We start from the raw sequence: 15,281 nt of genomic DNA on the forward strand, positions 1-15,281 counted from the left end.
TATAGCACACCGGTGTGTTGGGAGAGTAAATCCACAACATTTACAATTAGAGTACAACGTTCCGCCAGTAATTACAACAAGCATCATCAGGCAAGTCAGATTTGAGTTTAATTTTCTATTTGCAGTTCCAAGCCAGCGGTGTAAATGTCACATTATGCTGGGGGCGAGTCTCTCCACAGGACAACTATTGACTTCCTCAAGAGTGGTTCTTATTTATCGACCCTGGAGGGGATGATGGGCCAAGTCAGGCCTTGAACCCGCAACTTCTGATCGCGAGCAGCGTTCGCCCTCCAGCTGAGCCGGTTCACTTTAACCAGATTGCTGTTTCGACTTTATTGCCAACTAGTTCACGAAGCCGTCTTTACCAGGCAATCGTTTTCATCCACATGGGTGTCATGGGAATGGATTTTGCCAGAGCTCATGAGAAAAGGCTGTTGGAATTTGGAAGGCATTTATATTTAGTAGATCAATGTAAACAATTCCCACCAATGCTTAAACCTGACGATCATTACAGTACTGTATAAAGATACTGCAGCTTATTTTAAATTGTGTTTCTTGTACACATTTCATAATGCAAAACTAATGACACGTTATTTTTGTTGATCGATAAAGACACTTAAATTTGTGGTGAGGCACATGCAGTAATTAACAGTAATACACCGATAAAATTAAGAGCTAAATCACTCCTACATGGCTTATAATGCTTGGCAGTCTGTAAACAGACTCGTTTATCGGGGGTATTTTAAGGGTGGAGCGGGGACTGAACAATGCCATTTAGGATATCAAATGGATCGTTTAATTGCACAGAATGGGGGTGAAGATGCAGGCTGTCATCCGATTTTATTGCTTTTTAAATCCTGTTCACTTGCAGACACATTGGGGACGAGTGAAGTGGGTAGTTATTCAACCGTTGGGTATCAAGGTTTTATATTTTTTCAAAAGCATGGTTACTCCAAGCCAGACAATCCACCCACGAATAATTGAGGTAACTATTTTGACAACGCAAATGCATCCAGAGGTCTGGGAACAATGATGTATTTTATTGGCCTAAAAAAAACCAAGTTATTTCGTATTTGAGTGAACGACCCACGTGTCTGGCTCCTTGCATAAACTCCATAAAGTGGTGTCGCTTTGCTGACACGGCTTTCATTTTCTCCTGAAGAATATTACAGCAGCTGTTTTATGCAAATAACCAGCTAAGTTTTCATATTTTAGGCTGTAGACATAAATAGCTTTATTTACTGTTCAAGGCAGCTGGAGCCATGTGGACGGACTAAATGAAGACGCTACACTGACCTCGTGTAGACACCAACTAAACGTGTCTGCATCACCCGCGACTAAGCAGCAAGACCCCGAAACCAGCCACCACCCCTAAGCACACGACATCGCGCAAGGCAAGACAACCGGCATGCATAGTCCACCACTGCCTAAAGACCTCTGTGTGGCAAGGTGCCTTCCATTTTGCTTTGAGTGCTGCAGTGAAGCATAACTGCTTCTGCAATATCTATGAACTATCGTATTCTCAAGTATACATTGTTAAAGCTGTATGAAACCTCCGAGTTCTCACCAACATTTTTATCAAGTTTTGCTTTTTTTTTACTTTTGCAAAGTGTTGTACTTGGACGGAATCGCAAAACAAGAGGCAGCTTTGTGCAGCGAGGTATTCTATCAAGGCGTTTCCACCTTGATGATCTAGACGAACAAACGTAGCTTTTATTTTCCAAACTAAACAAGCCTTCGATGTGTAGCGTGTTTGGATGGAAATAGATCAGTAGGCAGCAAATGTTGAGAAGAGAAATCTCTGGGAATGACACAGCCTCCATTACTCGTAAACCCAAGCCTCGGTGTTGCTGTACCAAGTGACCAGCTCCTCCGGCTGGAACCACAGGGAGATCTCCTTCTGGGCGCTCTCATCAGAGTCGCTTCCATGGATCACGTTTCTGTAAAAACAAATACAAAGACGCCACAATCGGTCTTCCCAGAACCTCTCGTTCTGCCAAGCCAGCCCATCGCGGCCGACCGATGACAAACCAAATAAAGTTGATGAAATGACGATTTAAACCAGATGAGAACTTGTCAAATGTTTCTCAACTGTGACCTGGGTCACACAAACTAAACCGTACACATGTGAAACAAGGTTGAACAAGATAAAGCATCGTCAAAATATTACTGTGGAGGAAACTAATAACGATACAATAAGCAAAAAAAAACAATTTTAAATACAATTGCAATGACAGTAAAGTCTACCTGTGGTGTGAGTGGACTAGTGGTTACAGGAGGTAATGACAGGGGTGTCGGCTGTAAGTACGAAGAGACTGGTGGCTAAGGGAATGATCGAGAATGGGAGTGTGGTCAGGTGACGGTGGAGTCTGCCGGTGGAGCGAGCGTCCAGTCCGCGAGAAGGTTCGGGAAGGGTGGACATGGGCTCGGTCCGTACATAAGGGGGAGATGTGCGGGAGACTCGGGCTGTTGCAGGGGGTCTCTGCCTGTTCAGTTGAACGTGTCTTCAATAAAGAAACCATCTCAAGAAAAGTGTCAAGTCGTCTTTACACAATGTTACATTTGAGTGATGTACATTTGAAATTAGGCGAGATACAAGGGAGGTGGAGCATACAGCAGTATGAGCGCTGTGCCTTGAACCAGGTGACCAGAGTTCGATTCCCAACCACGGCTAACATCGGTGGCAAATTATATCACAACTTCTGCCTTTACAACGTACTGACCAACGTTGCTAAGTATTGCTAGATTATAACACCCCATGATCAACATGGTGTAGGGAGGTGTGGACCCATTGGTGGATACAGATATATAATAAAAAAAGAAAGATGAGGATTAAGCGCCGATTAGCAATAGACAATGGCCTATGTGTCAAAGGGAAGTCCCACCGCCCGATGTCGATGCAGAAATCCCCGCGGATGGTGCCGGGCGCCGAGTCCGCTGGGTCCGTCTCCCCAAGCATCCGTCGGCAGGTGCGCACGACGCCATTCCCCTCCCACACCTACACACCCACCACCACACGTCACCTCCACAGCGCCACAACTGCACTCTGTGCCTATGGCCCAGTGTTCATTTCATGACATTGGTGACGAAAACATTCGGCAGGTGTTTTATTTATTGAGTCAATGATGACTTCAGTGGATGACGTGACGGTGACTCGCGTGACTACGAGCACCCACCGAACACCAAAGCACGGTTGATGATGGCGAGGGGATATTAACAAGCATAAATGAAGACCCAGACTAATAACTCAATGTTATTGGAGACTGCAGTGCACTGAGAAATACCAAAATTGTATGCGTATAAAAATTGTGTATTTAAAATAGCATTCAATTCACCGATTGGCTGACCTCATAATATTGGTGGGGGAGAAACATTTTGGCAATTTTCTTTGATTCATAAAACACCTGTATTGTGATCACAAAGCAGAGCGGGTGTGGTGAGGAGAGCCGAGAATGAAGATGAGATTCACCATCGCGAGCACAGGACCCGAGTTCATGAACTGCACGAGACTGCTGTAGAACGCCTTGTCCTTGAGGTCGATGTAATGCTGCTGCAGCAGCGCGACGGGCGGCTGCACAAAGCACGGCACGCAACGTGAACTTTGGTTTTCTGAGTGTTGAACCATACAGCAGAAACGACGTGCATTGCTACATTGCTGTGGCATTACTATGAGCGCAAGCGCATTGAAACACAACACTCAATGTCTCAAAAGGCACACTGGCCAGTGGCGGAGCTACCGAGTGCGCCGTCAGCACAACCGCGCCAGGACCCACGGGCGCCAGAGGCTCACGAAGTGGGGCGGGATTTGACAGCGTGGGCCATCTGATTTATTACAGCTGGTCCCATGCCAATCACGCCAGGCCACCGATACTAGGTGTCCACGAGAAACATCGGAAGAATAAATGTGGAGGATGCAAGGTATTCATTTCCCTGTTATCACGAACCACTTGCAAAACTGGCAGAAAGGTCACGGTATCGGGGTGTTTAGTCTACTGCAACAGGTTTTATGACAATTTGAACTGGGCCATTGAAGAAACACATGAGAACATTAATGCATGGCCAGGTATATATTTTTATCTGTACACACCTTAGCCAAATGCAAATTAAAACATAAAAACACAGGTACATGTGTACAGTATTAATTATACGGTACAGTGTACTGTATAGCACTGTAAATAACGCTGATTGAACATTTGTCAGCTCGTGCAATCATTATACGCAGGGTTGCTAATGTAATCGCTGCAGCTACATTCGCTACCAACGGGATACGCATGGTTCGTTATAATGAGGTAACACCGTGGATAACAATGTATACTACCGATGCATTCATTTCTCAATAATAATAATAATGATTTAGTGTTGCTCAGGCCACCTTGAGGAACTTCATGGCGACCAACTTGAGGCCCTTGCCCTCGAAGCGCTTGACGATGTCTCCCATGAGCCCGCGCTGCACGCCATCGGGCTTGATGGCGACGAGTGTGCGTTCACGCTGCGCCTCTCGTCCTGCGGGCACATCACCGCCAGCCGTGGTTCAAGGTCACGACCGACGGGGGACAAGGCTAAGGCCCAAAGCCACAAAGCCAGGAATCTAGATTGACGCCAATGTCAAGTCCACTCTAGGCGGAGTTTAGTAGATTTGCAGTTTTTGGGTCTCTCTCCCCGTGGTCGCGAGGATTTTTCTCTGGGTCCTCCAGTTCCCCACCCCCATCACCCCCACATTTAGAATCAACATCATGCATTTAGAGTATTTGGCTGCTTTAAATTTCCACGTGAAAAGCCACTTCGTTGAACTTTCATTTGTGATAGCCAGGTCACTTCTGAAAAAGAGATATACAGCTCAGAGGGCCTCACTTGGAAAAATAAAAATAGTAGTTTAGTAGTAGTGTCGAGGCAGAACACGAAATAAATAAATTATATCTACTTAACATCTTCACAATTACTTTTTGGGAAAACAAATGAATACTCTGGTTCTGTCGGTAAGTGTCACGTAGATAGTAGTATAAAAATAACAACACAAATATAAAAATCACCTAAATAAGTGATTTGTTCATTCAACGTTTAAATAGGTTCTAGCAGATTTAACGCTCGTAATACAGGGTGCTTCAAAATAATGTGAACACTTCCGAAAATTTGCAACACCACGAGAAATGTGCTGACTCCGGGCTCTGGAGACCACCTGGAGAAGATTCCAGGCACGTGTTGACAATGGTGGCAAACAAGGGGAGACTCTTGACTTTTTGAAGCTATTAACATACATTTGTTATCATGTTACAGTGAATTATCCGTTCTTTTTCCATTAAAAACGATAGTCCCATATAAGTGTTAACATTTTTTTAAAAGCACCCTGGACTCCTCTACGCTTTCTAAAAGTCATACATTGTGCCATTGGAACCTCCTTTGCCAGTAGCAAAATATGATCATTGGGTTCTTACCCTTTTATCTGGCAACAAAACTGACACCTTTTGTATTATATTATTATAATACATTGTGATTCAGTAAGTGCTGCTCTCTACATAAGAACGACGGACATCCATTCCTCTTGTTTTAGCCACGAGTTCGAGACAAAGGCCCTGGAGAAGGCTGCCGTCTCTGGTGTAAACATCAGTTTCAAAGACAATGCCATATAGTCACAATACTTTTTTTTGGGTTATATCGCGTAAATAAGTCGAATGATTAGCACGAGACTACAAGAACACCAAGGCAATATTAAATACTGCCAAATGCATAGAGAATTACTACCAGAGCATGTGTTTGTGTGTTTGCATGTTCACCGCAAGTTCGTGTTTGGTTCATGCGGACTTGATTCATTGCTCAAGGTTTCTACCTGGTGTCCGAGCATCTTAACACCAGTTGTATTGCCAAGAAAGGGTAAAACCCTCTTCTTGTTTTTATACACATTGGCCTACTCTTCCTCTCCTGACACGGCGTAGTTATTTTCTTGCCGTAAGGGCACAGTCGTTCATGGCGATATAGGACTTGACATTTAGCAGACCTTTTCTTAATTCCGTATATTCAATGTCGCTCTCCTTCTCTCTTGGCCTTTCATCTTAATCTTACAAGGCGCCTTACAAATAACAGTGAATTATTATTTCCAAATCAACTACTTTACAAGTACCAAGCTTATTTTTATACAACTTATCCCACTGCTAATGACCCCACTGCGATCTGCACACACACACGGTGTGTCCACCCCCGAGTTATTTTGACCATACTTCGCCACTCTGGCACAGCCGGGGGTTTATAACCGTGCCCCTTGGTATTATTAATGGCAGTGTTCCGAAAACACAAAATGCCAATTCAGATAATAACAATTCTGCTGGTCGTGCAATCATTATACACCGCGCGGTAATAGACGGCGCAGGCCCACGCAGTGCGTTGGAAGAAACAACACCACCACCAACAGCCTTGCCGCATTGTTAACTAGCACACGCAACGCATCGACGAGGAGAGCGACCGCCGGCGACGAAGACCTTTGAAGAAGTGCGCCGCGAGCGCGAGAAGCAGCGTCCACATGGCGCCTCGCCGCCCTTCACCACCGCTCGATGTGACCCGGAAGCTGTCCCAGCAGCAGCCGCGGCAGCAACTTCCGGGTTAAATAATTAAAAAAATTATAAAACAAAAACTAAAAATGTTTATTTGATGGATGGCGATGTACGAAGTTTGTGTTATTTTGTAAATTAAGCAAAGAGATAATTTTTAGTGGGTAAATCTGCGGGGGGTGGAGGGGGGTTGAGGGGCGGGGTGAGACTCCCCCCCCCCCGGCCACGCGCGCTCTCCCGCCACGCCGGCCTCGCTCGCCGCACTCGCGACTTTCGCAGCGCAACTCGCGACTTTCGCAGCGAAACTTACAACACACTCGTCTTCGTCTTCATTCAACAACGCGAGCAGGACGCGACTCGTAAGTTTACACTTGAGGAAATGTCCTGCCGGTGATTTTTTTGTCGGAATGTTTTTTTTTTACCTCAGAAGCGGAGACCGAAGCCTGCGCTAGGCCGCGCGTGAAGTTAAAGAAACACGCTTTTTTTTTTTTAAAACCCACGCGTTTAGCACTGCTTAATCAAATATAATACTATTGGTGTGTCTTTAGTCCTGGGCAACGTTGTACAATGTGCATTTGTTATTGTTTGAATTCGCTGCATTGTGATTATTATCGGTTTGAATAACCGATTAACGCGTTAATTTGTCAAACGTTGCCTGAACGGTATAAGTGGCTTTTACCACATACACATCTTATAACTGATCTGGAATATCACCCAATAAAGCGGTGGTATATCTTGATATACTATATTGTAATCGCCCACTGCGGTGGTGCGTCACGTGCGGCGGTGACTTTTAGTAACTTCGTATCCCGACAAGGCCTTCGACTTCATCGTGATGTGCTCAGCCTGTGAATGTTGTGGATTTCCTGTCCAACACACAACCGGTTAGTGCTGTACAAGTAACGAATTGGCACCTTCTGTTTACTTGACAAACCTTACTCAACTGAGTCTTTGGACTTTTGCTTAAGGACGGTGCTGCCACATTGTAATGTTGCATCCCTGTTGAAGTTTTAACATTTAGGGTAGTATTTAAAGTATTATCAACCCTGTAGCGTTACCTTGTACAAACTCATCGGGGGGCCATGACATAGTGATCATTAAACGAACGTTTAGTTAATATTAAGTTCTTAAACAGAATAAGTAACGATACGGTCTGCATTCTGCTCGAGCGCTAACCCCATGTGTATTTGAGGAATGCTGTCGTCACCGTGTTAAATATTGTACCAATATCTTTTGGACTACAGTGTACTGGACTGCATATTAATTTCGAAGGGAGTGTGGGGCGGCTGAGTCTGCAGCAGCGAGGGGGGGGTCGGCCCTCTCCAGCTTCTAAGATGTCACAGGCGTCGGTATGATAATTGCCACATACCTGGAAGTTTATGCAGTTTTTTGGCTCGGAGATTTGACATGCCCCTTTGGTGTCCCTCTCAGAGCCATCATGCCGAAGGTTAAGTCCAAGAACATGGGCCTGGAGACGGTGAAGTTGGATCCCGCGGGGTCAGTGCGGCTCCTGGAAGAGAAGGTCCGGCAGAAGCACAGGAGCCGGCTCGTGCTGGGCCAGCGGGAGGAGGAAGAGCGCCGGCTGGAGCATCTGGTGCTGGGAGGGCAGGACGATTTCATACACAAGCTGGCGTCCACGCAGCCTCTCAAGGTGCCCTCTTGGTGCATTTTGAGAGCAGGAGATGTGGCTCTGCCACTCCCTTCTGTGTGGCACCTGGAAGTCTCGTCACCAAGTCTCTCCGTGTAGCTTCTGCGCGAATGAGTTCTATTCGAATAAAACAAATTTAGACAAATGTTCATAATTGATAGGCATCTGCATTAGCCAATGCTTGTTGTGGTGTGTCTTATAATTATCAAGCTGTGCGTCTTTTTGGAGCATCTTACAATCTGGAGAGTACGGTAGTCGTAGTGCACATGATCAGAGGTTTTTAGTTTAAGTGACGAGCACCTACATGAAATGATTTACAACTGATTTAAATGCTTGTGCGATGCAGCTCTCAACCGCTGCATCAGACTCCAGCGATGACGAAGAGGTGGCTGATGAGAAGCATCAGGTGGAGAAGCAGCCTGTCTGGGAGGACGAGGACGACGCTGACAACGCCAATGAGTTGTGAGTCTTCGTCGGTTGATGCCGAACTGTACAATGTCACACATATGAATAGCCGCCCACACTCAATGCGATATTTTTGCACAGTGTAATTGTTATATTCTACAGGAAGATGTTCACATATTCGACTTTTCCTATTTTATTTTCAGTTTTCAATGTTAACATTTTCTGCATCCTATTTTGTGTTTTTATAACTTAAAGATATGTTGTCTTGCTGTCTTGAAAAAAACCCCGTGTTTTATGCTTCACAGGGTGGACATGAAGCACCAGTACCGCAGGGAGTTTGTGCGCCACGTGGACGAGAAGACGCTGCCCAGGGCCAAGCTGCAGCAGCGACTCAAATCCGAGTGGGTGCACGTCACGTGTACACCACACGTGCGTTGCGTGTGTCGTGAGTCTTGTCCTGTGTGCGTTTTGCGTGAGCACGTGTGGCGCATGGTGCTCGCGTTCGTACTGTGTGAGCGTCGCACTAGATGGTGGAGTGATGAGATCAGCTCATGTGCCGAAGCCGCATGGGTCTCACGTCACGGGGCTGTGAGGGATATAGACAGTGTAGGGAGATCTTTATCTCATAGTGAATAGGCAATGCCTGATGGAGATGATAAAATACGATGGAAATTATTAGCGTTTGAGATCCCACAGTTTTTCGCCATCTGCCGCAGCTGAGCAACTGTGAGCACGACGTCTCTGCTGCTTGTGCCGGTTTGCGGTGCGCTCAGGTTCGAGAAGGCTATGGGCGGCGTTCCCGATTGGGCTGACCTGTCCCGCGTCAAGAAGAAACGCCAGGCGAAGCACGACAGCGGCGATGAGCAAGAAGAAGATGACGGTGAGGACGACCTTCTCACCAGGACCGGGAACTACCTCGCATCCTCGGAGAGCCTCCCCAAGGGCATTCTACGGGTGAGGGCCCAACGCGCGCCATGTTTGGGCAGTGTGACGTAGCAGCTCCTACGATATGGTTCAGGTTGAACTGCATGTTGTTTGGCACGATGTCCGCTGTTTCGCTTCACTTGCTGGGAGTTCTTCTAAGGAACCGAATAAAATTATTTCCTGAAGAAGAAGCGCCGGAAGTCACGCCGAGCATCACGCGGTAGAGCTAGAAAACACTTTCGATAGCCCACAGCACAATCGTGAAATCCACGTAGTTAGAGTATAACTTTGCCTTTTGAAACATGTTGGTTCAACCGTTCACCCAATCGATGAGTTTTACGAGTGTATCTTTATTGCTCATGGATTGATAAATACCCACGAAAGAGAAGTCGTGCCGATGAGTTTTTGCCTGGTGTAAGTAAAGGAACCGGTTTTGAGTATCCGATTGTCGACTATTTCACCCTTTGGTCTACCACTAGATGAAGAACTGCATCGCAGCAAACCAGCAGCGCACGTCGGATGGTCGCCTCACCTCCGTGCAGTTCCACCCCAGTGCGGCCGTGATCCTCACCGCCGGACTGGACAGGTCGCTCTCCCTCTTCCAGGTGCTGCATCAACTCCCACGGTCACCATTCATGTGAACTTCACTTTCTGATTCCTCCATCCACCTTTATAGGGAACTGGGATGACTCTTCCACACCTGCCAACCCATTTATACTGCTGGGTGGTCAGGTGCAGTGGGGGGCGGGGATTTGAGAAACTTGCACCATTGTTTTAGCTGCCGTGCCGGAAGGACAAATCATATTTGTGACCTCTGCGTTACCAGCCCATTGTGTGCTAACCATTACTCCAGTGCATGAATCCCAATGTTATCATGAACTGAAACCATATTGGCAAAGTATGAATCATTGGTTTTTAAGGCTTAACTTTTTGAATAAGTAATTGGACATCAAGTAGTCACATGTGGAGTTGTCACATGTCATGCTTGAACACGATTTGCTTCAGGTGGATGGTCATACCAACCCGAAAATCCAGAGTGTGTTCCTGGACCGGTTCCCGGTGTACCGCGCGAGGTTCTCCGCCGACGGGGAGAAGGTGATCGCGACCGGAATCCGCAGCAAGCCCTTCTACGTGTACGACATGATCGCCGGCAAGATCACGCCCATCCTCGCCATCCGCGGTGAGCACGCCTCTCCCGCCGCACCTCTCCTCTGTTTCTATCGCTCGGCTACGTGAACTCATCGCCTCTCGATTGGCTGGTTTACGAGTAGAACAACTTGTGTGTAGTCCTCAGTGGCAGACATGCTGTCACGTGATGAGTCTGCCGCTCATCTGAACGTGCGGTCGGTTGTCAGAACATGTAGACAGATGGGGGTTATTTATATGGTTGTTTATCTATATCAGTTGTTCCCAGCCTGTGGCCTGTCGACCATTGGTGCCCTTCAAGGCTGTGGGAAGTGGTCTGCTAAACTGTTACAGGGCCTGCGGTTTTAGAGTGGTTTTACTTGGTGCACAGTGGTCCATGAACATTTGTTGCGGGTTGAAAGCGGTGTGCGTGTAAAGGTTGAAAACCATCGGGGTGTTTCGTCAATCTAGAGAGGTTAGCCAGATGGGTTGGGGGCATACGGTTGACTGATGAAGACTGTGGTTGTACGAGTGAGGATGTGAGTGGTCGTACTTGGACACTCAACTGGTCGCTCTGTCCAACTCTGCAGGCTTGGAGGAGAAATGCATAAAGCGTTTTGAACTCTCTCCCGACGGACGGTTCATGATGGTGTTGGGGACATCGGGAGTTCAGCACCTAATCAGTCTGAAGGTAATGAGTACTCCGTGTTTGTGTTTCCATTGACCCACGGCACTTTGAAAGCTGTACGTAATGGCATGCTTTTGCGTTCAATCTTGTTATATTTTTTCCAATAAATACATTTGGTTTACGGAATATGATATTTTATACAAATATTCTGAAGAATATGTAAAAGGCAACGTATGGTTGTGCGTATGCATTCTTTTGCACTTGTGGATATTCACCCGTGCGTGCGTGCGTGCGTGCGTGTCACAGGCCAACGAGCTGGTGGGAAGCATGAAGGTGAACGGGCAGGCCAACGCCGCCACCTTTTCCGCCGACGGAAAGAACGTTTACACCACAACAGGTGAGGAGGCAGGGCCACGTGCTCGCGCGACTAGTTTAATCGTCATTATAGTGGAAGTTGAACTAACCGTGCCACCTGGGGCTGCTTGCAGACGAGGGCCAGGTGTACGTGTGGGACGTGGACAGTAGGCGTTGCGTCAACCGCTTCACGGACGACGGCTGCGTCAACGGCTCGAGCATCGCCGCCTCTCCCGACGGCCGCTACCTCGCCTGCGGGTGGGAACCTTCTCCTTGCACTCGCGGATGCAACGTTACGCTCCAGAGCCCACGGCTGTTGTCGACCGACCGAGTGCCTGGCCCCAATTTCTTTATTCGACGACGATGCCTCTTTTTCACTGTGCAACGGAGCCGCACAGCTGATGTTGCGCACAATGAACGAGTCGAGATAACCGTAGATGACGCGGTCACTCCTTGTCCGCTGCGTGTGATCTTTATATACAGCTCGTTAGCAGCACCCCTGGCCCTGCTGCATCCCGAGCCACATTCAGATGTTTTACGAGGCCAGCGAATCGCTGTTCGGTTCTGGCTCGGCACGGCAAAGAGCCGGTGTAAAACCCACCCTTTCCGTGAGGGTCCTGCGCTAGCTTGGTGTGCCAGTGGAAAAGGGGTATTCGTCTGGATGCACACACAAACTGTCTGTACCCAGCTACGATTGTACGTGGAGAACGGCGCAATACCGAGCCGAGTTTCTACAACGCGTCTTGCCGTGCGCGCAGGTCCGTGAGCGGCGTGGTGAACCTGTACACGTGCGACGAGTGCCACTCCAAGCCCAACCCCGCACCCCTCAAGGCCCTCATGAACCTTGTCACCCCGGCAACGAGCCTGGCCTTCAACTCCACCTCCGAGATCCTCGCCATGGCGTCCAATGCGGCCAACGAGGCTGCGAGACTGGTACGTGCCGCTGTCCAGCGGCAGCTCCCGATAACCCACGGGGGGGGGGGGGGGAGGGGTGTGTGTGAGGGAGGGAGTATTAACCAGAGTGGCCGTTGGGCTCGAACCTCATACGTTTGCAACAAGTGGCAAATGCACTTGTCGGTCAGCCGTGTCTGGAGCCTCCATGACAGACCTTACCTTAACAACGAGCACCCGATGTGCTGTCAGTGTGATTTCAAGGAGAGACTCGTGTGGGCTGGCTCATTCCCTGCTGTGTGTGCTGCACCAGACGTATGTATGTACGTATGTGTTTAACTTTTCCACCGTACGTAGCCGACCGTGCTAATCGGAGGTGCAGGGGAAGGACAACAAACTTAAACAAAAAGTAGTTCTAAAGAAATTGGTTTTCAGTCGAGATTTAAGAGTGCATAGCGCCAGTGGTTTCCTAATATTGGAAGAGCATTCCAGACGGCCCCAGAAGCACGATGTGGTGACAGTCTTGTGTGCGATGGCTAGCCAAATGCTGCTGCTGCTGCTGCGAGGATGATCAGAGTTCGGCTGATGGTTTATGCTCCTTGACGAGCTCGGCATGGTATTGTGGTTAATTTGTGGCAAGCACTGTGTGTGTAGTGAGTGCAACCTTACATTATAATGTATTCGTTGGGCAACTGGAAGCCAGTGCAACTGTGAATCTGGCTAAGGGGCGTTTGTGCGTCTCCATTGTGCCCAGGTCCACGTCCCGTCCCAGTCGGTGTTCTCCAACTTCCCCGTATTTCGCCGCAAGACGATTTACCTTGCGCAGACGATGGCCTTCTCGCCACACAGCGGCTTCCTCTCGATCGCAAATAACAAGGGCTTGGCGCTGCTGTACAGGTGAGGGCTCGAAGACATGCAGAAACCCGTGCGTGAGCGGAACGTATTCGTGAGCGTCCAGGAGTCAGCAGGTGGATGCTCATGTGCTGTCTCTGTGTCTTGAAATGGAAATCCACAAGGTGATACCTTCACCTCGGCTGCCAATGACTGCCCAGGAAAACCCATCGCATTACATTTGTTTCTGCACTTAATTTCGTTCGATTCCGTCTCTGGAATGATCGGTTTGGCTGTCATGTGACAGACATTTAAATTGTAGCAGGATGGATGGGAAAGTGCTGCTGTGGTGTGGCAAAAAGGGTCACCTGAAGGTATTTCAGAAGCAGTTCTGTGACATCTCCTTCAGTGGACCATTCTGTAACATGGGGTTAGTCGCTGCTTTGCAAGAGTTCTGAATGTTGAGACCGATAGAAACATTGGGATGGAATCTGGTGGAAAAACTAACATTGCAATGCTTATTTAAAAGTAGTAAGCGCATAGTGATGTAATGACATGTTTTAACGAAGAATGTATTTTGTCTTGTTTAGGTTAAAACATTATTCAGACTTCTAAGAAGACCTGCTGCACGTCCAGGTTTGTCCTCAGTCTCAAGTCATATGGATCGATTGAATGCAGTGCTCGACTGTGGAGGATTACTGAAGGGGACTCCCTGCTCCAAAGTTAACTTGAACAATTAACTACTTCGCCATTTTACAAATATAGTCCATGGCCTTTCTATAGCCAAAATAAATTACATTTGCCTCCAAAAACGATATTTCAGTCTGTTTTGCAAAAAAATAATATATTTGCGTTTGTGCGTGGGACATCAGCATTCCCATACCAAGGGGCATGAGCAATTATTGTCCTGAATATTCACCTTAAGTACTGTCAGTGCGCAGTTTTCATGACGTAATTTTCACACTTTGAATTACCATGTGTTTTTGTTAAGGTATTGGAGATGACACTGATTCTCACTGAAGCTGTGTTGAAAATTTGTTTTGTGTTTCCCTCCTAAGATGAACGAAGACTGAAAGATGGGGGGACGTTTTATGCGCTCACGGGAGTCTTGTATAAAAAGGACCTCAATAAACCTGTTTGCAGAAGCTTGATGTTTGTGAATTGTTAAAGACTCATATTTTTTTAATTCCTTTTCAAACGTTTTTATATTGTACATACAGTGCAACATCAAATCTACTTTACAGTTGTAACCCAACCTTGCACTAAAACGAAAACCTATTTGTCTGTAATGCGTACATCCTGAATGTATGAAACCCGCATCCGTGATTGATGGTGCATGCCCATAATATTGTTCAGGCAGGTAGCTCTGCCACTTGTAATGTGTTCTCTCCTTGTCTGAAGCGTGCGCCCAGCTTTGGTTGCCCTAATAAAGATTGCGCGAGATTGCTTCCACGCGATCCTCAAGAGTTTTCAATAATGTTGTATTATGTACCGAGCGTGCCATTCATCAAATCAGACAGGCCCGGGGCGATGAGAGAGAGGGCGAGGCGGGAGTTCTATTGCTCTCTCGCCAGGTACCCCCCACCCACCCCACTGTTCAGCAGCCTCGGTGTGCACCCAGGAGCAAGTTTTATTTAAAATCTTCCCATGTATTTTGCAAAACACAATTGTGAGCGTCGTTGTGTAGAATTTAACAAAAAATACGCATATCTGCCCCTCTACGTAAAATGTTAGTTTTTGCAAATCCCATCGGCCATGGTGTGGGAGTACATGATTTCAAGTTTGCTTGTGTTGAATTAATGCTGCTGAAATTGTACACTCCCAGAACGTTGTCAGATTGGATGTGTAAACACGAATATTTTGTGGAGGGACCTATGTGTGAAGGATGGGAATGGCTGTACTGTCGAATGCATCTATACAGAGATGGTTATTGCAA

General features: G+C 47.3%; 2 protein-coding genes across 2 annotated transcripts; one reads left to right on the forward strand and one right to left on the reverse strand.

Moving 5' to 3' along the window:
* Positions 1 to 91: 91 nt before the first annotated feature.
* On the reverse strand, positions 92 to 6,555 carry LOC133340978 (nucleoside diphosphate kinase A 2-like). Its single transcript, XM_061549536.1, has 5 exons — positions 6,471 to 6,555; positions 4,373 to 4,503; positions 3,470 to 3,571; positions 2,886 to 2,998; positions 92 to 1,940 (listed from the first exon to the last, which is right to left on the reverse strand). Exons 1-5 carry the CDS (start codon positions 6,511 to 6,513, stop codon positions 1,823 to 1,825), a joined length of 507 nt encoding a protein of 168 aa, XP_061405520.1. The 5' UTR covers positions 6,514 to 6,555; the 3' UTR covers positions 92 to 1,822.
* A 185-nt stretch (positions 6,556 to 6,740) lies between these two features.
* On the forward strand, positions 6,741 to 15,259 carry UTP18 (UTP18 small subunit processome component). The gene is made up of 14 exons (XM_061549537.1): positions 6,741 to 6,898; positions 7,971 to 8,190; positions 8,534 to 8,649; positions 8,898 to 8,993; positions 9,366 to 9,546; positions 9,996 to 10,121; positions 10,522 to 10,696; positions 11,232 to 11,332; positions 11,576 to 11,666; positions 11,758 to 11,881; positions 12,382 to 12,556; positions 13,269 to 13,411; positions 13,936 to 13,981; positions 14,404 to 15,259. The coding sequence occupies exons 2-13, from the start codon at positions 7,978 to 7,980 to the stop codon at positions 13,958 to 13,960; spliced, it is 1,566 nt and encodes a 521-aa protein (XP_061405521.1). The 5' UTR covers positions 6,741 to 6,898; positions 7,971 to 7,977; the 3' UTR covers positions 13,961 to 13,981; positions 14,404 to 15,259.
* Positions 15,260 to 15,281: the final 22 nt, after the last annotated feature.

This window comes from Lethenteron reissneri, chromosome 10 (assembly GCF_015708825.2).
Source record: "Lethenteron reissneri isolate LAM-NWPU_2019-01 chromosome 10, ASM1570882v1, whole genome shotgun sequence".
Lineage (NCBI taxonomy): Eukaryota > Metazoa > Chordata > Hyperoartia > Petromyzontiformes > Petromyzontidae > Lethenteron > Lethenteron reissneri.